At 43.4% G+C, this 22,582-nt stretch overlaps 2 protein-coding genes across 4 annotated transcripts in view; both read right to left on the bottom strand.

Annotated features, from left to right (window-relative positions):
• Nucleotides 1-536: 536 nt before the first annotated feature.
• PRR15 (proline rich 15) lies at nt 537-4,561 on the bottom strand. Of its 2 annotated transcripts, none has more exons than XM_065051420.1 (2): nt 4,127-4,561; nt 537-3,512 (listed from the first exon to the last, which is right to left on the bottom strand). In XM_065051420.1, exons 1-2 carry the CDS (start codon nt 4,544-4,546, stop codon nt 3,141-3,143), a joined length of 792 nt encoding a protein of 263 aa, XP_064907492.1. In that variant the 5' UTR covers nt 4,547-4,561; the 3' UTR covers nt 537-3,140. The 2 variants fall into 2 exon arrangements, with proteins under 2 accessions (XP_064907492.1, XP_064907494.1); XM_065051422.1 differs by having other exon boundaries at nt 3,975-4,189.
• A 7,932-nt stretch (nt 4,562-12,493) lies between these two features.
• Nucleotides 12,494-22,582, bottom strand: part of CHN2 (chimerin 2) — a 167,957-nt gene continuing 157,868 nt past the window's right edge. For both annotated transcript variants that reach the window (XM_065051418.1, XM_065051419.1), the window contains exons 11-13: nt 19,501-19,638; nt 17,752-17,857; nt 12,494-14,375 (exon numbers count right to left, since the gene is read on the bottom strand). In XM_065051418.1, the coding sequence (XP_064907490.1) occupies nt 14,204-14,375; nt 17,752-17,857; nt 19,501-19,638 (416 nt within the window). In that variant the 3' untranslated portion in view covers nt 12,494-14,203. The remainder of the gene's footprint in view (nt 14,376-17,751; nt 17,858-19,500; nt 19,639-22,582) is intronic.

Below are 22,582 nucleotides of genomic sequence, written 5' to 3'. Positions count from 1 at the left end.
CATGATCTTTATAAAGGAGACGAGGAAGATACCTATATTAAGAATGCCAACAGCCGTTTAATAATTCAATGCACAGAAATGTGCTATTGTTATAACTGAGCAAGTCTTCTCCAATACAAAAGGTTGAATTTTCTCTGCTTCAAAAAAAAAAAAAATCAGATGCTCCATAAAATGCCATATTTTTCTGTATCAGCTTAGTTCATTTACATGTGTATACATTACTTAAAGCTTTATCTGATGTTCAGACTGAGAAACAGGAGGGCTATTTCTGCTCTGCAAGTTGGTTATGGCTAACAGGGCCTCTCCTCGCTGTGGTACCCAGGCCAGCACTAACCTAAAGATATTCCTGCATGGCTCTTGCACAGAGGGCGGGGAAAATGAGACGAGGCAGGCAGCCCATTTTCTCATGGATCTAGTTTTTCAGCGGCTGCTATCAAATTCATTGAAGGAAGGATTTGACTGAGCAGGAAGATAGAATTACGTCTCCTTCCCACAGCTCAAGGTCAGGATAAAGATGGAGGATGGCTGCAAGTGAGTCATTTTATGTGCATTTATTGACTTTGTATTCTGACCAAATTTCCAAGCTGAAAGTACCATATACAAGGATTAAGACATGGCTAATATTTAGTCACATATTAACCAGTATTGATATTGAATCTTAACAGCAGCATCTGAACAGCATACCAGACTTCTCTGGTAAAATCCAAATTGGTAGATATCTTGTGTCTAGGTAAAAACTTGTAGCTAATAAGCCTGAGACATTTCCAAAGAGCAGAAAGAAGTTCACTGTAGAAAGAGGTAGGTTGGAGTACAGAAGAGAGGAAACTGTATTTGCACAACAGTGTAAGGATTAGAACTGCAGAAAAGCATCTGCATACTTGGGCTTCTGGGTAGTTCAGAGGACGTGACCCTCACAGGGCTCACACCAAACCAGACGCAGGAGTGAGAAACACACCAGTGCAATATCTGTTTACTTCTTCTTCCGTTTTGGGCACACACGTACAAAAGAGGTTCTTTGGGCCCTAGAATACATAAATACAGTCAGATTTTTTTTTTTTTTTTTTTTTTTTTTTTTTTTTTTTTTTTTGCCTGTGATAAATAAAAACATATTGCCTTTGAAAGGTAGTATAACAACCCTGGCAGCAGAGCCAATCTATTCTGCCTCCCTTCCCCCCACCCCAGGCTAACTGTAGCTGAAATGTGGTTCTTCTTCATATATCTCTCCATTCCCAGCTTTTAAACTTTCCTAATTCTCGCTCACACCCCTTTATCTGAGGCTGGGTTTGCTTCAATTGCTTCTTCTCAACAGAAGGATTCCAGATGCCCTTTGACTGAAGAGGTTCCACAAAAGAAAAGTATCTCCAAGGAGAAACTTTTAAGAGGTGCCCCCATAGCCCCCCAGCTCTTTGCTCGGTCAGCATGTAGTCATGAACATAAAAAGGCCATTCAAAACCAGTACCTTGTCATTTTACTAAATGAAATTAAAAAAACCACATCTGCATATTGGGTGGAATAAAGGTTTTATGGAAATAGATTTGATGCTACAGTTCTTTGTCCTTGGGTTTCAGAGTCTGAAGGAGCAGCTGAGTGAAGGACTGGTAAGCACCGAAGCCAGCTAGGTTGTCCAGGTTTATCGCTCAGGAGCTTTCAAAGTTCATTATATGTTATTATACACACTGAATCATGGGGCACTTGCCCAGCATCTACTGCTTCATTTTAGTGATCATCAGTGACTGGTTTAATCCATATTTTCACCTGGAACTCAGCTCTTATTTCCTTTCAGGTGACTTTTTAATTTTAATTGACCTTAAATCATTAGTTACAACCAAACAAAATCATAACTTGACCGCTAGGAAATAATTTTCAGTCCGTGTCACTGTAATATCTCATGTTCAGAAAAAGTCTAAAACCATTTTAACAATATAAAGTGTACTGTGAATGCATTTAAAATAAATAAATCAGCTGTTGCTACATCACCTACTATCAAGAAATATATAATTGCTGAGTGTTTTTAGCAAAGTTTGCCCTGTAAGGCACAACACCAGTACAAATCTGGCTTACGGTTTACTATGTCCAAAAATCCAGCTGTTAGAGGGAGCAGACAGCTGCCCGAGTTAAAACACAGTATCTTGCTGTCAAAAGAAATACTGAGAATCTTTAATCTTGCTTCACAAGCTTTGGACACAGTAAACAGAGAAGAACATTTCCAGTGGTGCCCAAACCTATTTCCACATTAGGAGCACAACCCTGTCGGTGCTCCCAAAAGAGTATTTACATTTTATCACACCATTTTTTCATCGGAGCTTCACTATGCCAATTATCGCCAATTATGCAAAAATCATGTGTTCCCTGGGTAAACAGCGTGAATTGCCAGACAACAACCAGTCACCCTCTGTAAAAGACCTAGGGTAGACCAGCCTCTGAAACACCTGCTGATCAGTACACAGTGAGAAGAGGGAGAAAACCAGCACAGTCCTGCCTTTTGCACCGTAAATACAAAGTGATGTGGGGCACAGGCGAATGCAGGCACCTGCCCCTCACAATACCTCTCTTTTGACCCCTGAAGGGGAAGGAGGATGGGTTCACGGCGTGCATGCCAAATGCAGGGCAGAAGCACTACAGCTCGGGAGCTTCAGCACTGCCAGAGGTCCCCAGCCCTCAAACAAGATAAGAGCACTTTGTTCCCCCCTTCCTTCGATAAGGCAGCGAGTGAGATGAGAGCAGCAAAACACCCCCTCAGCTGGAGAGCCGAGGGGAGCTGGGTCACGGGCCTGAGCAGTCAGCACATTGGCTCCTGGGAAAGCTACAGAGACCCCAGCCTGGGCCCTGAGATAGCACCTCTGAGTCCGCTCACCACAGCACAGGGAGTGGGGTGTTTATTGGTGTCATTTCGTTAAGACAATCACATCGTCCCATCATCTGGGGGTTTGGTCTTGGCGGTGTTCATCTAACACAGCACGCGATTCCCTCGTCTGGCAGAGGTGCTGGGCTCCCCACAGTGTCTGGTCAGGGCTGGGGAGGCTGCTGTCATGCACCTCCGTGTTGCCCACGGCGCCAAGCGAGGCCAACTCCAGCTGTGGGGCTGCCGCAGGCTCCGGCCACCCCTCCAGCGGCGGCTCCTGGGGCGAAGTCCTCCTGGGCTACTCGCCCCCAGCGGCGGAGCGGGCCGGGGCACCGCCGCCGTCGAAGACCTCGGGGCCGTCGGCCAGCAGCGAGGTCCGCACCTTCCGCCTCTCCTTGAAGCGGCCCGAGTGGGAGATGCGGAGGCTCCGGCGGTTGCCGCCGCCAGCGGCCTCGCCGCTGTCCGAGTGGGGCGGCTGCTCCTCCCGGCCGCCGGAGCTGTGGGGGGCGGCGGGGACCTCGTTGGCAGCGGCGGGGGGCGGCGGAGGGGCCGCCGCTTCCTTGTGCTTCTTCTTGCTGGTCAGCGACTTCCACCAGGTCGCCGCAGCGCTGCCCTTGACGCCAGCGGCGGGGGCGGCGGTGGCCGCGGCGCTGTCCGCCATCTCGGGCTCCTGCGTGGGGAAAGAGAGCGGGAGCGGGCTGGCAGCCGGGCTGGCAGCCGGGCACACCGCCACCCCGCCCGCCGGGACTCTCCTCCGCTCGGAAAGGCGCTGGGTGCAGCGGAAGGCGGCGGGGACGCCTCTTTCCCAGCACGGGGGAGTCGGGCTGTCCCCAACGGGACACGGGAGTCCCCAACACGGGCAGCGCTTCTGGGGAAGCTCTGCCCGTCACCCCGGGAGCCGCTGGGTAGGGAGGGTCAGCTCTTGCCCAGGCAGCCAGGTGGGCGCGGGCGGGAGGATTTTGCGCTTTGCCCCTGGCTGAGCCCCGGTGAGAGGCTCTGAAGCGCCATCCCGCCTTCCCATGCGCGGCTGCGGAGAGTCACAGGTAAATACAGCCCCGGAGCTGAGCCGCGGGACCCGCTCCCTGCACTCGCCACCCCCCGAGCCCCAGATGCCCACCCCGAGGCCCCGTACCTTGGGGCTGCTGCGTCCCCGTGGGACAGGGCCGGGAGCCCGGGTACCTCCTGGGTGCTGCTGCGATGGGGCGCAGCTCCTTCCCTGCCTCCCTGCCCGCTTCCCTCCCCTCGCCGGCTCCCGGCGCAACAGGTACGGGAGGCCACACTGACCTGCGGGCGCTCGCCCGCCCGCGGCGGGAGCGCTCTCCTTCTCCCACGGGGAAGCGCGGCTGCTCCTCCCTCGACACGACGCGGGAGGGAAGGAAAGAGGGAGGGAAGGAGGGCAGGAGGGAAGAGGCTGGCGGGGAGCGGCCGGGCGCTGTGCGGCGGCGGCAGGTGGCAGCCAGCCCCGCGGCTCGCCCCCGTGGGCGGAGCGGCGGCCCGGCCGGCCCCGGGGCCGGGACGGCTCCCGCTCACCTGCCTACGGTGTGGGGTGGGGGAGCGGCCGGTGGAGGTCGGTGTCCCCCTGAAGGGACACACGGCGGTGGCGGGGCGGGAGGAGGAGGGAGCTTTAGAGCAGTAAGGCAGCACCCCGAGCGCATAATGAAATCCAGGGCTGCCGACGGTGGATGCGGTGTTGTCGGCGTGCATGGCTGAAACTGTGAGGCGTTTTGTTTGTGCACGATAGGTGTGCGTAGGTGAGTATTTTGTAGCCCTGAAGAACACAGAACTGTCTTTAATTGTCCATCTTTGAAAAATTAATGTAGCTGACACGCTGAGACAGTGCTAATATATACGCTTGAGCTGGTTTAGAGTTGGGAGTTTGAATTTCTGTGTCATGATACATGGCCAGACAAATGCCTTTACCTTTTTTATTTATTCATTCAGAAAGGAAAAAAAAAAAAAAAAAGACTTGTTTGTACCTCACTCTGTGTTGAAAGTGGTGAGTTGTTCTGTGGAGAGCTATGGCACATAATATAGATTTGATTCCCCAAATCCCTTCCATCAGCTACACATTCTGTTGCTCACAGATGCCTATAATCACATGGAGGAGTTTGTAAAAGCAGCGGTATTTCAGCCTCATCTTCTTTTGCGCATCAACTTCTGCTACTTGAAGCTTCCCTGAATAGCCCATAAAGATAAGACATGTGGAAATTGGTCAGTACAGGTTACTGAAGGAGAGGAGCCCAGGGTGTGTGCTTTATATTACTCTGTAGATTGCTCTCTTCAAACCCAAAGAGTTTGGACAGGGAAGCCTGTGTGCACACACACTTGGAAGCACTCTAAACTATCGTTAACTGATGTCTACAGCAAAAAAAAAAATCTCTCCTATGGAATAAACCAGTAACTTCCAGTGAGAAAAGATGGCCTTTACATTCCCCCTAAGAAGTAAGCAGCATAGCACCGGGGCATTAGGCTCTGCTCAGCCAAGGATAGCAACAGATGTACAGTCAAGTTTCTTCCAGTGACTATAACCTATTGCTATGCTACTCATTTGTGTCTCCGGAGAAGGAGAACACCAGCATCTCTCCTCATCTTGTGTCCCAGGAAAGTGCCTGGGGAAAAGGGAATTTATAGAGGAATAAGAGTAAGTAGTATTATTAGAAGTGCTTTTCACAAAACATTACTGGTTGACATTTATAGCTTCTGTTCTTGTTATAGGCTTATATGAAACGTTTATGACTGTATTACTTGTTTATATTATTTTGACTACCACAGACCTCTCATGTAATGCCAGACTTTTATCAAATCAGTGTGTTTTTTTTTTTTCAGTACAGTCTGTTTCAAAGAATCTTAGAAAGTAAGAGATTTGTCCTTTTGACTCTGCACTGAAAGCAGGGTCTGCTGAAAAGAGACAGGCAGGTTGGGAAGCTTTGTAAGAGCTGGTGCACAGGGGGAGGTGCTGCCTGCATCTGTGTGTGGCTGCACAGGAGAACAGCAAAACCTGCTCTGCATTTGAAAGTCACTGCTACGAATCAGTCACAACATGCAGTTCCACTAAGGTCAGTGTTTATATAAAAACAACTCTGACAGTGAAAATGTCATGTTCTGCCCCTTTCTAACTGCAACAGTACTTGCTGCAATCCTTCAGTATGCATGTATTTCCAGCACGATTAAAAAAGAGAAGTAAAATAACCCATTTACTCTTTCAATGAATGGAAGTTAGCTGCTATATTCATCTAATATGACTGCTGCAGTTGAATTCTGTCCTCTGTTTGCAGGAGGAGAGGATAAAAGTTAATGGTGTTTTGTAGTCCCTGCTGGGGTGGATGTGCAGGATTCTAGCAGAGGCTCAAGTACACTGCAAAATAAAACTGTGGAGCCTTTTCTCCTAGATTGTAACATGCTCCTTTTGTGTAGGATTGGACCATACTGATATTGTGTCTCTTCATAATCCTGCAGGCTCTCTGAAATTCAGAAATACCCTGGTATTCTTAAGATTTAGATTCTCATAGACTAACTTTGATGTCAGCTTTCAAACTAACCTTACTTACAACACCTACATTGTTACTGCAATGAAAAAGAAAAAGTTGTTTGTTGCACTTCCCACCATCCTTTCAAACTTTTCAGACCCTACTGTGTTCAAGTTAAAATTGGACTCTATAAACCTTAGATTACCAAACCATACGTACCTAATTGTGATATTTAATGCAGTTATAATTATACCAAAGGGATCCAACCATGCCCTCAGAAACATAAAGGGCACTAATGAATATTGCTATTAGTTCTCTTATTTACTCTGAAGCCCCAAACCAGGCAGCAAATGCACTAGACTTGAGAAACTTGTGGTTCTCAAATGCTAACCTTGAGGCCAAGGACATGTTTGAGTCTACTGTAGAAAAGAACATACAGCATTAGCACCTATAAAGAGAGCAGAGCTCTTCCTAGGTCCATGATCCCAGCAGCATACAACAGCATGTTTGATTTTTCAAGTTTTAATTCTTTAACCCTTACCTGATACATAATGGCACAATTTGGCCCTTAGAAAGAAAATTTGCAACACTGATACCTGCTGGCACAAGTGGGCCTTTTAGCATTCAGCATTAAAAATCAGTTGTTGAAACTCCTAGATCTCAAAGCCTAAAGGTCACTTCAATTTTGACCAGGTGACTCCTGTGTACAGGAGAAGGCCACACAAAGAATGGGCTCCCATCCGCATCAGGCTGTCTACTCTGAAAAAGCCAGCAGTAACTTTAGCACTTTAAGCTTTGGATTTCCAAGTGTAAGCAGCATCTCCAGCTCTTTTGTAAAGGGGAAGAACATTTTCCCTCTTGACACCAGGCTGCTGCTTAAGGCTGTGGGACTGCAGCACCCATACCCAGGATATGTCTGTCCTGCCAAAAAAAGAGAGCCAGGCAGTGAGTTTGAACCCTTCATGTGGTGAACTGGCCCTTTTCTTAGTGGTGCCTCTCTGGCATGATTTTGGCCTATGTCATTTAATATCCACTGTTCAGGCATGGTTTGGAGACAATAAGAGTGAAGAATTATTCCCTCTAGGTAGAATGGACAAAACTCCACTAGTTTGTCTCCCTCCATAGTCCTCCACTTTAATGCAACAGGTTTTGCACCTTCAAACACTTCAATATACAGCCACTCCTCATGTTACAGTCTAGGACATGTATTGCACCATCTCAGCCTCAGGGTATGAAAATACCAGTTTGATGGGCTATAACACAACCCTTGCATTATTACAGGTGCTAAATCACAATTTTTGATTTAATGCCTCTAGGAAAAAAAGTACCCTCAAAGGCCACAGGTGACACGGTGGACCCCTGAGGGGAATTTGATTATGTACAATGTAATGTGGACACTGTTTGGCATGGGAGAGGTCTTCGACCCCATTTTATTGAGTGCCACAGATGTAGTCTTTCCTAATCTTACCTCCAACTCTAAAGCAGACAACATCTTTGCTTACATGGGCCCTAAGAGTAGCTCCAGTCATGTAGTGGAATGCAAGATGTTAGCATGTATTAGTGCTCATCCTCATTCAATGGGAAGTTCAGCTTTGTTAATAAATCTGTCTCAGAACACAACAAATTCTGAAACTTCACAATACCTATACCTATAATGAATCCCCAAAACTTCATCAAAACAGACCATAAACACAGGTCCTCAAACTTTTCAGTTCCCAACCAGCCACCAGCTCTTTCTAGTATCCCATGAATTCATCCCCACAGCAGAAGCAAACAGAGGACTGTGAGCCTTTAACACCACCAGCTCTTTTCTGATGTCTGTATATACAGCAACAAACTCAGTCTTCTGCTTTGAATCCTGAATTCTAAACTTCATATTCTCTCTCAGCCTTACAGTATCTGGAGATAAAACTAAGGTCATGTTCCTGTAGCAGAACATAAAAATAAATATATTTGTGACTGTTGACATAGGTACCATTCCTAGCTCTGCAGGCCCTGCAAAAAGCAGTTCATCCGATATCCATCCTCCTAAGCAGAGAACATCCTCCTAAGCAGAGAACTCCTACACTGAACAGAAGCACAGAACTGATCATTATTGATACCAGCACGCTGCAGATCTGCAGATCTTGCAACTTCACTAACAACTCAGTTTTTAAGGCTTTAGATTTCCAAAGTATAGCCTTATTAGTATCTTAATTATAACTGTCTACAACAAAAAAATCCACGATAAATAACTTCATTTATTGACATCAGCCCTGTTCCTGAGGGCTGTGCAGTATCCAGTAACAATACAGGTTCTTCAATATTTGTATTTCTAACCTAACCCTGTTACCTTGTTATGAACACCTATGGACCTCCGTCCCCTAATGTTCTTGGGCAGCAGCATGTGGTAAATAATATGGATCTTCATGCATGTTGGTCATACCCATACATGCCCTATATAGAACTGAAAATAATGTATCTTCAAATATTGCCAGCAGTAAGTTGTATTAGTTAAGATCTACAGTTCCCAACCCTACAGCTAACCCTACTCCTCATTCTAATCTTCATCTTAGCAGTAACAAATGGCTTGTACTTTTGGGATAATAGAGGATATTTTGACCCTCAATCTTGTCAGGCCCTGCAGAACCCTGCCCTGAAGGCAGCTTCCAGTGGTATGCTTGGTTCCTGACATCCCTCAGTCTACTGCAAACTGAACCCTGACAGTTTTTCTGCTTATAACCCATCGCTCATTTTTATTGTGGCTTATAAAGCACTGCTTCCACCTGACACAAGCTTTCTTTCCAACTGCAGTCCTTAAAACACCCTGCAATAATCCAGGTCCTTCAGGCTTTGAACTCCCAGTCCTGGCTTAGGCTGTAGCATGAGCATAATTATACCCAGAATACCATGCCTTCAGAGAAAGATAATGTAAAGTACGACCCATTGATGTCCTAAATCTGCAAGCCCTAGAGCCTTCAACAATAATCATAGTTCCCTGAGGTTCAGATTTCTGAATCATAACCATGATCTTTGCTTTAATCAAGGAATTAATCTCTACAGTTAAAGAACATAAAACGTATTGATGCTCTCCTATCTTCATGAGCCCTATAGTCTCTTCATTCCCTTTAGATAGCTGTAGGGGATATAGCACTGTAATTCTGCTTTGAAGATCCAGTTAGATGGCATTCTTCTTCTTGTGTAAGTGTTTTGAATTACCTTCCTACTCAGAGTGTTCATCAGTTTCTGGTTATTGGCAGGGGTCTCTGTTGGCACCTGAATCTTCTTTTTCCTTTTTCTGCAGACCTCGAGTCTGTACTTCTCAATAAAGATCTAAGAAGCCAGCCAGACTTTGAGCAAGGTTTGGAGAGAGTGCACCATGTAGGGAAAAAGTTGTAGTCTCTCCAGCTGCTGCCGCATTGGGGAGCTTGAACAGCTGGGGAAGCAACTGCTTGTGAACCTTTCTGTGAGCCTTCCTCATCCCCATCTCCTCTTCTGTCCTCTCCAGCCCCTCCTCAGACAGCAGGGCAGCACCCATCCAGCTGTTAGCAGGACTGGGGTGCAGGCTGCATTTGCCTTGTCTGTACAGTGTCAGGGCAAAGTGACAGTGGCAGCAGCTGAGGGTAGAGCAGAAGGAGCTGTTGGCTGTCTCCATCTCTGGGTGGGAGGGAGGGGGACAGAGCAGCAGAGAGCCAAGCAGGCTTAGGAAAACACTCTCCCTCCGGATACGTGAGTCTAGGCAGGGCCTTGTGCAAACATAATTAATCATTTTGCAGTGTCTCATTTGTACAGGTCTGCACTGTGCGCTGTTTGAGCTTATCATAAAAGAGAAAACACAGTTGCTCCACGTGCTTTGCAAGCTGGTCTCAGTACCCACCTTCACTTTCACGTCTTTGCAATGTGACGTTTAAGCCTTCCTTCAGCTGTTCATTACCCCAGGCACTCCTGACACATCTTCAAGACATTACTAAGACCAGAGTTTTGCCCAATACTATACTTATATCCTAAATTTGAAAGTAATGCACAGGTCAAGTTTTTCAATAACCTTGCTTCAGGAGAGATCCCAAACCGCTATATTCCTTCCCAGAGTTTCAGGCCAAGTGCCCCTGCAGCTCTGTCTCCTTCATTAAGCTCAAATGTTATGTGAGCTTTGAGACTGTTAAGTGTGTAGGAAAGCTTAGTCTTACCTCTTGCTTGGAAATCAAATATATGTGGTACCAATTCACCCAGTTTTGTGCTCAGACCCATTCTGGAGCTTAAACTGGCATCACCTTGCAAACCTGTGTCTCCTTTGTAACTCCACTGCAAAAAGTTTTCCTGAGGAAACAATATCTGCACTTACGCTTTTTGTTTTTTTCTTTCCTTCCTCAAATTCTTCTCCTTCCTCAGTAACATTAACATCCCTTGTCCAGTTTCAATGGTATTTGACAGAAGAAAAGAGATAATTTTCACAACTGGTCTCTGGGCAGAGGAGCTCCAAATCGGTGTCTCAGTTGAGGAAACCCTTCAATACCCTGTTTGATTTACCCTGCCTTTTCAGTATATGTGTGCTTTGGAGTCAGACACAGCACACACTGCCTTGTCTCCAGCTCCGTGTTCTCAGGAAATAATTCCTTCACTCAGTTGCCCTGTTAGGCTCGAAATACTTAAAGCTGACAGCAATGAGTCTCACTAAGGCACAGGTATGAAGATGAAAATTCAGCTGGTCCACAGCACTTTGGAAAGTTACTACCTTGCGAACTGTCAACTTCATGTAATGTTTTACTACTTGTGGCTGTTTCTGCTTTATGGGAGGATAGTTGCCTCACCCAGGTAGGTCCAAGGACCAGCTGTAAGGGGGTACAGAGCAGCACCCCTCACACCAGAAGATGGGGCTAGCTGAATGGGTACTGGGACACACGGGTAGGTGCTGGCAGCAGGGGGCTGCTCCTGACCCCTCAGCATTCCACCAGAGGCCTTCTCCAGGAGCTCGAGACGAGCAAAGTTCCTGCCAAACACTGAGTTCCAGACAGGCTCCAGTGCAGTCTGGCACAGGTACCTCACCTGCTTCCAGAGGAACAGAGCTGCGTTCCACTCGAGATGCAACGACCTAGCAGGGAAGTTAAATCAGGTCAAACACAGACTCCCAGAGCACCTTTCAAATGACTCTCTACTACCCTCTAGTAGTGCCTCATGTGAGAGATGTCATCACACTCTGCTGAGTGCTTTGAAGCAAAGGGAAGATCCAGTCTGAAACATTTTTTCCTGTGTACTGGACTACAGGCTTGCACTAGAGATACATGCTTTGTCTTCTGCTTCAGCAGTCAGTTTTGCAGCAAAAAGCCTGATGGTTATTTATTTCCTTGAATGGTGAATTTGGAACAGATCTCAGAGGTGCTGCTTAGCCCCAGGTGCAGCAGTGATGGCTACAGTAAGTCTGACAGAAGAGATGAAGTGTGTGCAGCACTAATGACGGCAGCACGGAGGGGACAGGTTCCTTCTACCTCCACACTCACGATGCCCCTGAGGATGCTGGCCATGGGTTAGCTGAGACAAACATGGACAATTCATTAGATATTTGCATTTTAAGGTGCAGAGTCATATTCTTCCCTACGTCCAACAGGTCAGAAACTCTGCCCTCCAAAGACGTCACGCATGGGTATTTCTAAACACACGGCTTTGTGCTGTTGTCAAATCCTTAGGATGGGGCATGTGTTGACTCCAGACTGCAAGACATGTCAAAGTTACCAGTTTGCTCATGGTAGAGGGGATGGGAGAAGCAGAAGTAGAATGGCTTGTTTGTCTTCCTGCAAAAATAAAAAATGGTACTAAAATACTGTTCTTGCCTTTAAAAAAAACCCATTGCTGAACTGACCAGAAAAAAATAAGGAAACTCATTTTTAGTCAAATGTCTGTGTTCAAGAGAGTGGAAAAATCCTCTGATGGCATCAGTTCTTGAAAACTGCTTGTATTGATATTGCAATTCATTGCTTGCATGAAGTTTTACACAAAGGTGGTTCAGGGTGGTCGCGGAAAATAAATGTGTGCATAGGCTTGGCTGTGGTAGGTAGTATGGGCATCCAAGTGCCAATCTGAAACTGCTGACATTCAGTAAAACTCTTCTAAGTTTTCCAAGTAGGAAAGTTCCCAGCAATGTCAGGATGGTAATTAGCGATTGATTTTCACTTGGCAGCTTGCCATGTGGTCAGAGTGACAGACACCAGAACTCTTTTAACACATTTAATGGGATTTTTCCTTCCATTTACACTATCGTAAATTACAAAGCATATTTCACTTCACAAAATAAAACCATTTCCAGATCATTTTTATGACAGTATTAAGAAGTACATAACCTACAACAAATAGTCCTGTACAAGGCAGGAGGATCTATGGAAGTATTGGGAACTCAGACTATTTAGCATTTGCTCTGCGATCTGGGTTAATCTATCTAGCCCTTAGTTATTTCTCTAGAAGACGACAAATTTACAGTCATATCCTCCACCTCCCTTCATTATCATAGTTACACATTTTTTTTCAATTTGAATAGAAACATGTGCTCCCTGAAATAATTCAGAAAACTGCATCACTGAGTTACCAAGCATATGATACAAACGATCAAGATAAGGGATTATTGTAATTATTTTTGTATTGAAAATTGGGTTTGGTAGTAAAGTATGTTGATTTTCTATGGTTGCAGAAAGCTCTCATGCTGAGAAACAGTTTTAACATTAGGAATAAGTTGCAGTTAGAATATGTACTCTGTAGGTCAATGTTTGTGAGGGGAGAAAAATATTAAAATTTGGTAATAATTACATTTACCAACTCCCACATTTCCTACACATTCATTCTTTTTTTCTTTTTCTTTTTTTTTCTTTTTTTTTTTTTTGTTTTTTAACAAACCATCAGGAAACACATTCAAGATAAATACCTACATTTTTAGCAGATTTACTGTACGTTTATAAATACAGAAACATGACAAAACATAACTCGATTTTTACAGAAAAACCAAATCCTTCATAAGTAACCCAAAAAAGTGCTAACTTTCCAACAAGGCCAGAAAATATCCAGTGTCCCAGCATCACTTAACTTACATATTACTGTAATTCAAGAAATATGTGGCATATGAAACTGATACTACCACCAGGACTTTTGAAAATACCATATTTTACATGGGAGGAAAACAAAAAAATAGAAGAGAAAACAGTATATATTTTGGGAAATATCAAATGACTGAAAGTGTACAATCTTAGGATGCTAGTGCCTAAATGTAAAGAAACCTAAGGAAAGCTGGACTACACACAAGAGAAGAATTCTCCTTTAAAAACACTTGCAATGAGAGAGGTATGTCAGGATAATACTGCATTAGTGGTAACTGTTTTCAATATATCACAGCAAAAATGCAGGAGAGAATTACATGGAAAATAATCAATGCACCGCATTGATTTATAGTTTGCTAAAATAAAATGCCATTCTTTCAGCTAGGTAAAGTAAAAATATCTTTATAATATAGGTTCTGTTTCACAACTGACATATATAATTATGTCTCACGGAGAGGGAAATGTATAGGCGTATACAAGAAACACTGATTAAGTACCTTTTTGCTTCTCTAGCCATATTAAAATATGTTTTGTGTTTCTTAATAAGTTAACAATATAATTGTTTGCAACTTCTCAAAACAAATATACATCTGAGGCAAGGCAAAAGATACAAGGTAAGAGGATTTTTTCTGACCTTTTTTTTCCCTTCTACAAAGAGGCATATGTCTATGAGACATAGGCTTTCCCTAAACATTTTGGCATCCGTCTGCAACTTTGCAGAAATTGAAGTGCAGTCAAGGAACTTCTCCTTCATGTTTAAAAAAATTTAAAGAAATGTTGTTTTTCCTTCAAACTAATTATTTTCAAACAAATGGCTTTGAAGACATGCCTCTCTTTGTCTAAAAGAGAACATCTTCATTTTCTATTAAAATCTGCACAATTAACTTCTGGTACCGCATGTCATTCAGTGTAGCAAGGGTACTGTCCTCTGGAGGTCTCATTAAAGTAGGCCCGAACACTATCCCCAGATTTTCAGCATTCATAAAATTCTCCTTTTCATGCAAGGTAACCCTAAAATAGAAGAAAAACAAAACAAAACAAAACAAAGTAAGTAGTTGTTTCCTTCCCAGAAGAATATACACTCCCTAATCTGTGGTCCCGCTTCATATCAAGCATTGGTAGATGACATTTGTCAGTAACAATTTTTACTTTCACTCAATACAGTAACTGTTCCCAGAGCAGGTATGGTGAAACTATGGTGGGGCTGTGATTTTCAGTGCCTTCAAACTCCCCTCATGCGACTCCTAAGTGATTTTTCCATGTGGCTGTTCATTAGGGTGTAAGTGGCAATTGCTTTTCTGCAAAGCATAATCATGATTTCAATGATGATGTATGGAGCAGTCCTCTATGCTACGGTAACAACGGTTCTCTGGCACGTTGTACTTGGTATGCATCACACTGGAGGTGGGGATGTGCTTCCTGAACATGAACCCAGATCTTCTTTTGCTTACCAGTGACTCCCCACACTCCCAGCCTGCAGGAACCCACCTGTTCACACACTTCTGCCTTGCCTCAGGCCAACTAGCACCTGAGCGACTCTGCTTTCTTCATATACTTCAGGAACATGCTGAATCCTGGAGCCATCCATGGAGGTGGCTTGCGAAAGTCAGACTGCTACAAATGCCATCTATCCTTAACAGAGACACTTCTAGGAAGAAGCCCAGGCTGTTTTCTTCCCTGACGAAAGTCGTACAATGTAAATACAAGAAAAGTAGGCTACATGTGGCTGGAGCAAACATGGGATGCCAAGGATGTGGAGGAGTCATCCCGTAGGCCTGCTGAAAGATATAAGATGTGCTTGGGATTTCCCTCCATGTAACAGAGCTGGATCATGTCTGTGTTTGTCCCAGCAAGCCTTTGGCATTTGAGTTCAGTCCTGAGAGTGCTCCTGCACTGCAGTGCAGAGACAGCCATGGTCCCTTAATCGGTCACGGTCCTTCATGGACCAGACACTTCCCATTACTGAGCAGAGTACATGAACTTTCACATTTCCTCCACAAACAGCTCCTCTGCCAGGGTGGAGCACATCTGGTTTTGGAACCAGCTCTCCTGGTAACAGCTGAGACGGCCCCTGGCCATGGCAATTCCCAGCTGAGCAGCAGTGGATTCACTCATGTCATCAGGGAAGCACAAAGAGCCTGAAACCAGAAGTAAACTGGTCTTCCCCTTGTTTGCAAGGTCCTTATATGACTAGGTTTTTCTTCCACTGTTTGCTCTCTGCAAAGAGTGGCTCTGTGACAGAAAACCACTGTTCCTCTTTCCTTTCAGGACAGAAGTCTGTTAGTGCCCCTATCCACAGATAGATCCTCATCTTTTAGCACAGACATGGTTAGCTGGGCTTTGCAAGGAGAAAAGAGAAAGCAAGGCTGCCGAGCCCAAGCCACCTCTGTGCGACTGTATGCATAACACTCTGCTTTCCATCTGTGGCTGTAGGCAGTGGAGATGCTGAACAGCTATGCAATGTCACATACATCTTATGAGCACCTCTGTGCAGGAGGGTGGGGCTTGGTGAGTGGCCTGGGGTGAACACAGAGAAGATTGGGCTGCACAGCCTCACTGCAACATCAGAAAGCCTGGAGTTGTATGTATTTCGCCACAGGGGGGACTGCTCATGCTATGGTGTTCCAATTTTGAGCAAAAAAGTTATCAGAAAGAATGTTGCATTTGACTGAAGAAAATAATTATTTAATTGACTGATCAGCTCATTTTTTAATGCTGATATGTCCTTTGCTGGATTTTTCTGACAACACTAAGTTATTCTTTCAATTGAGAAGGAAGAAAGACAATAAAGACAATAAACAGATTCAGGGAAGGTAGCTCTAATTTTTCAAAAGCAATACAAAACTTACTCAACTTCGATTGAGGTCAATTTAGTGTCCCTTCTATTTGATAAAGACATACAAAGTGCTTTAAACAGCAACTCAGTGCAGTTTCTTCTCTGTTGAGAAACAGTGCTGGTGCAGAGTGATCCTGCAGTTTATACATAAACTGACTCCCTGACAGCAGTGCATGTTTTCTCCATGCAGGAAGAGCCCTGTGGGGCTGGAGTTGGGACTCTGTTTAATCTACTGAACAGCATAGTCTGAACCTAAAGGATCCTTCCTTCTTTCACATTCAGAGCTCTCTCATGGATTATCCATAGGAACTGATGTGCACTTGATTTCTGCACAGATGCTGAAAGCTATGATTTGGGAAAGGGGAGGAAACTCATTGCATGACTTGCAGGTATTTGAGAAAGAAAGCTTAATCAGCTCTTTGGACCATTTTTGTCTCATTAGTAGTTCAGTTCCACAGCTGAACCAAAGCTCATACTGCAGTTCATGAAAAAGAAGGAAGGCAAGTCAATACCTTTTAAAAATTTGCTGCTGGGACATGAAAGTACTGATTCTGTATATGGGTTGCTTGTCTACAGCCTCCATGGGCCTTCTGAAAAGCCAGCATGGTTCATCCTGAGTTGTCCATGCATATATGCTGACAAGGGTGGGTGTTTGCTCACCTCATTTCTGCAGAGCCCAAAGAAGCTCCTGCATACCCAGGTAATGTCTCATTGAAAGGTAAAATTACTCAGTTGCAATGATCTGAGCTGGCTCAAAATGAGGAGAATTTTCCACATAGTGAGAACCTGATTGAGCATGAAATGTGCTTCACAAAAGCTCTCTGATGCAATTTTACATGAGTTGAGGTCTCTTTCTTTTCATGTTGGCTTTAATATTGCAGAACAGTGCAGATCAAACCCAGAAAATACTCCAAATTTGCAACTGTGCTGCAAGTAGTGGGACAACTGAGAAGAAATGAAAAATGAAATTTAGGCACTTTTGAAAATTTTGTACGTCTTACGACTAAAGAAGCTCTGGAAAGCAAATAAGGCAGAGTGTGTTTAAAAGCAAAAGAGATAAGAAATGACTGAAAGGGCCTGTATTGTTTTTATTAGTAATATAAAAATAGGACTTGCCTGATTGTTTGCTTAACTGTGATGTGAGCAAACAACTCATAAGAGACAGCTCTTTCTTTTCAGGGTTATTGTTCAGGAAGACAAATCAGGAGGTAAGGGGAGGGAGAAGCAGTGTGTGATCAAGTGACTTGCTGCAGCATATCGAGCACATCTCTAAAGTACCTACCATTCTGGTATTTTTTAGATATTATCTGCCGCAGAGAAACGTGGCAAATCTCAATTAACTCTTCAAAGGCTTGCAAAAGGATCTATGCTATATATGTGCATAGCTTATATGCATTTATACAAACATAGCTTGCCTGGTTATTTGTAACGTTATTGTTTTAGTGGCAGTGCCCTAATGGAAGCCTTATTAGTACTTTCTGTAATATCTCTCTTTCAAAGCAGAAAATTGTTAAGCTCTTCAAGGATTATCCTACATGCCAATTAACTCACTTTTTGAGATGAATCATTAGGTATCTAAGTGTCTCATAGTGAGCAGCAGGGAGTAACATCAACACTTCATGTATTGCTTCTAGTCTTTCATCAGGATTGGAGATTTCTGTAAAAACACCAAACAGGATTAATGTTAATAGGGCTTTCCATTTGTAAACACCAATAATTCAGGAAGCTAAGTTATTACTATGGAGTCATTTACAAGCCATTGACTGTGCTTGGAGGGATAAATATTAAACTCATAAACACAGAGCTTATCAGCAACTTCTGCATCCTCAAAAAAAAAAAAAAAAAAGGCTTTACAAAAGAAATGAGCAACAAAGACCACCTAATAGTCGTCTCTAAGGTCTGCAGCTCAGTCTACAGGCCTGTAGAGGTACAGTATCGGAGCTTCATTAAGTGCTTCCTAATACTTTGCCTGGAACTGACTCTTTAAAATCTTGCATAAGATTACTTCCAGGAGCCTTCAACACCAGTTAGAGACTGTGCTTGAATGTGTAAGCTTCGCTAGAGGTTGAAATGACACAGAATTACATAAACAAAGATTTCTGAACAGGTTTAAATACGTAGGTACCAGTGATCAGAGAGCATCAGTGCTCATTTGGCAATCTCTCTAAAAATCTGAGCAGGATTTACGTATATGTTACATGAAAAGTGTGGATTCTTAAGATGTGAACTGAGTCAGAGTTATATTTGCTGCATTACTTGCCATGGAAGTGGGACCAGGAGCTCAAAATTTTAGGAGATTAAGAATCTTTATGTTCTGCTTTTAATATATTAGTGTATTGAGATGATAGGAACTGCTTCCTCTGGGCATGTTCTTTATAGGACAAGTGATGAGCAAGAATAATTTCTCTGCCAGGAGGAAGAGGAGAGCACAGGAGAGGGGTATCTGTGGTTGCACTGGGATGCAAGGTGGGGTGAGGCTGAGGGGAAGCAGCACAGTCACACAGGCACACCACTCCTGCTGCTTATCCATTCAAAATTACTAAGGATACTTTTTAAAGAAGCAAGCAAGCTACTTCTTATACCCGTCAGGTCTTTGACACTTTTTGCTAATAATCTGATTTTGATACAATCCACTGGCTGAGTTTTCATGAGTGACTATCATTACATGGAAGGCTGTGCTCTGGAGGGCAAAATTTGAGGCAAATCTCAGCTCTGTCTGTCAACATTATGGCAATGAGTGCTGCTGTCCTCCTCCCTCTCTGGTAGTGTCCACCCATGACCTGCGGGCTCTGGGCAGGGGGTAGCTGCCATCTAGACATGAGTTAGATGCTGTAGGACCTAAAGAACAGTGGATGCACCTGAACTGTGGGGCAGGAGTGGTTTGTGGCATGCCCCATAGCTCTGACCCCTCATCAACTGAAGGAGGGGACACGCTTGTCAGTGATGCAGGTTTGTTGCCAAAGGAGGCCATGATACGTGAGATGGGGAAAACAGTGGGGAAATGGGAAGCAGCCTCAAGGCTCACACTGGTCACTCATCCCTGACCTGTCAGGGATCACTCAGTTTTGCATGAGTCTGCGGCTGTGACACCAGCCCTGGGAGGCTGTACCTGCATGATGTCCCATCTGCAATAACATTCAGGCAAAAGCTTCATGTGAAAGAAGGACATGACAGAGAAGTAATGAACACAACGCCCTTGCTTCCAGTTTGTTGTCTCTCTTTTCTTCTTCTTTCATGTGGACAGCTTTATGGATGGGAAATGTAATTAAAGATCAGTACAAATTACCATGCAATACTTACTTGCTGCCTCTATGAACTTGGAATAGGTGTCATAGGTGATCACGGGAATTGGTAAGTCTCTGAAGTATAGCTTTAGTGCTCCGGCAATGATGTTTATGTCTGGATAAATACTGGCAGAAATATCAGCCTTGTCACCATCTAGAAGAGGAGGAAGAAATCTTTTTGAAACCAGGCTAATTTTGTCTGAAACATGGAGAGGCTTCTAATTCAGATTTATTGTGTCCAACCTGACAAGAAAAAACAACCTGAAAGCATTTGGAAGGCTTAAATGAGAATATATTGCTGCCAACTTTACAGGATACGAATGAGGAATGGCAGTTTCTTTATCTTTTAGTAATCGATTTATTTGCTTACATCTTTTGGAGAGGCTGGTGATTACATCAACAGTATCTGCAGTGTACCATCTCACACATAATGTTTTAAAGTTGGATGAAAAATCATGTTAATAATATGTTATTGAATTTGGCCTATTTATTCACTGCAAATAAGCTATTAATAATTTGTTCTGATGTTGTAATTTGTATCCACAGATCAAGGCACAGGTGTATGAATAGTAATAATGAAACAGAGGCACAGATTTCCAACGATCTTCAGGGGACAAGCAGGAAAAATCACAGTAAACATCCAAATCTTTTAAGTCCTGCACCAGTCTACTTATATTGGTTAGCTAGTAATAAAGCTGCCTTATTTTCTGGATGTCCTCTAATGTCTTCATATTTGATTTGTTTATTTATAGCAAAGATCTGAATTTAAATGGACATGCTATGGCATTTAGCCACACAATTTATTTTGAAATGTGTATCGCAAGTTGTTAAATGAATATGGATACTTCTAATGGATGAACAGCTAAATAGATGTATTATGCAATTGAAATGACATACATTTTGTTTGCCACATATTATAACAATTAGTTAGAACTACATTACCGAGCACTTATAATCACATGAGCTTAACAACTACAAGTGCTGCTGGTAAGCGCTTGACCAACACATGGCTTGCAATGAGTGAAATCACAAGAACTAGCAGCGAGCCTGTATCACTATTATTTTTCAAGTTCAAATGACTACATCTGTTCTGTACTACCTGGTACCCTCATATCCACATTTTTCTCCAGACCAAGAAATTCTGCTGTCCTCTCCCGAGGCCTGTCCTTGGAGGTCTTCCAGTAGAAAGACAGGGTAGGACACTGGTCAAGCAGGGGCTGACGCTGTCTGGATTTAATCCCCAGCTTTACCTCAGGCTTATTTGAGATCAGTTATATCCCGTAGTCCTTGTTCCCCACCTTTCAAGTGAGGATAATAGTGCTTTCCTTACAGGAGGTGGTGAAGATCAGGACCATGTGGTGAGTGGGGCAATATGAAGTTATGCTTGCTTGAACGGTGGAGTTTGCTTCTATCTGCCAGGAGGTGCAAGCACAAGCTTGAGCTGTTGCCACTGAGGTGCTGACATGCTGTAGAGCCATTGCCTCACTTGTCTCACAATAACTAGTGCTTGTAGACATGCCCTGATACAGACAGATGAGTGGGTGTGCTTGATGCATGGCATCTAAGATGGTGATAAAGGCTTTCACAGCAGAGTAAAAGAGTTTATATTGATGTAGACATTTTATACAAACCTATGGCATTAATCTTGAAGGGATACGTCCTGTCCAATGTATGCACATAATTCTCATTAAGACTAATAGCACTACATGGTCTCATCAAGAGGAGATTATATGCTTAAGTGTTTAAAACAAGCGGCCTTTCTTGATGCAGCTGAGCAGTCTGAATACATCCATCAGCATTTAATTTAATACAGCATCAATAAGCCCTAGGAGGATGTTTACACTGCTCCAATCTTTTGTTTAATCCACACGTTCCAGGCACGGTAGCATTAGTCTTGTAAAGCTTTGTGTGGAGAGCTCTATTTAATTGATGGACACTGAGCGCTGAAAACAGATACCACCAAGGAGCCGGCAGCTGCATCAGAACAGATATAGCAAAGCAGAAGGTTGCGTCTATTATCCAGGTCACCAGTACACTAAATGGAAGTGTTATTTATTTAGTACTTTTACAAAGCAGCCCAGCAAGCTTCCTTAAAGGGGTGCTTCAGATAGAGGTACTTTCAACTACAATGTACTTCAAACATACCTCTTATTTACGTATTTGCTTACTGTAGGAAAAATACATTAGTTCCCAACTCAAAGATTTTTCTCTTCACTGCAGAGACAAATGCACATCCATTGGAAAGGCAGTGAAGATTATTTTAAAGTGAGCGTAACAATACATCTGTTATAACGTACCTACACATTTCTGCAGTGAGTATGTAAGGGAAGGTGGACTTTTATTTTCCTTTGGTAGATTTTGGTTTGTCTTTTTTTTTCCCTTTCAGTTTCAGCAGTTGAAGGCCCTTGGCAGGCTGCATTTATTTCTTATCCTCAACAAATTCCTGGACTTATAGTTTAATTTAAACACACTTAAAATTCAAAGCACTAAGAAATAACAGTTAATTAATTGCCAGTAAAGTCATGAGACATATTCCACAGAGGATCCTCTGCAGTAGCATACTGTATGAACTACTTATATTTTATGTGGCACCTGCTGCATTACCACAATAACTTTTTAAACTCTTGAATACAATAACTATCCACAGATTGTAATTAGTATTTTCAGTATCATTGCAGTTGCCATATGTTAATACAATATTTTTAAAAAATTTAGAATTACAAACATATAGTTTATCTCAGCTTTACAAACCCAATCCTACCCAAACTCCATTATTTATTTTTCCTTGTTACTTTGACTCTCAACATACTTTGTTGCATTATGCTGAAGTTTGAATATCTCAAGACAAAGAATGTCATTATTCTGTTCCTTAGAGGTTTCAGCTGACTTTGGATACCACAGAAATATATCAATAGTTTATTAGAGAATGAAACGGAATAAGTATTACATTCTTAAAACCTCAGCTATGCCCTCTAAATACTGAATTACATTTCTAGTTAAGTTCCTTTTTCCTCAGCGCTTTGTTTTTATTGCACAACCTTTGCCATGCTAACACGCTTCTTTGTGGTTTTTCTTGGATTTGGCATTTGTCAGGTTTT

The sequence above is a fragment of the Columba livia genome, chromosome 2 (genome assembly GCF_036013475.1).
Source record: "Columba livia isolate bColLiv1 breed racing homer chromosome 2, bColLiv1.pat.W.v2, whole genome shotgun sequence".
In the NCBI taxonomy this organism is placed as follows: domain Eukaryota; kingdom Metazoa; phylum Chordata; class Aves; order Columbiformes; family Columbidae; genus Columba; species Columba livia.
This window is presented reverse-complemented; position numbering and strand designations above follow the sequence as displayed.

Bases quoted from the DNA above. Each gene is read 5' to 3' on its own strand.
- PRR15 (XM_065051420.1), bottom strand. From the start codon at position 4,546: ATGCACGCCGACAACACCGCATCCACCGTCGGCAGCCCTGGATTTCAT. The intron at 3,513-4,126 runs GTCAGTGTGGCC...TTCCCCACGCAG, and splicing joins GGGCGGGCGAGCGCCCGCAG to GAGCCCGAGATGGCGGACAG.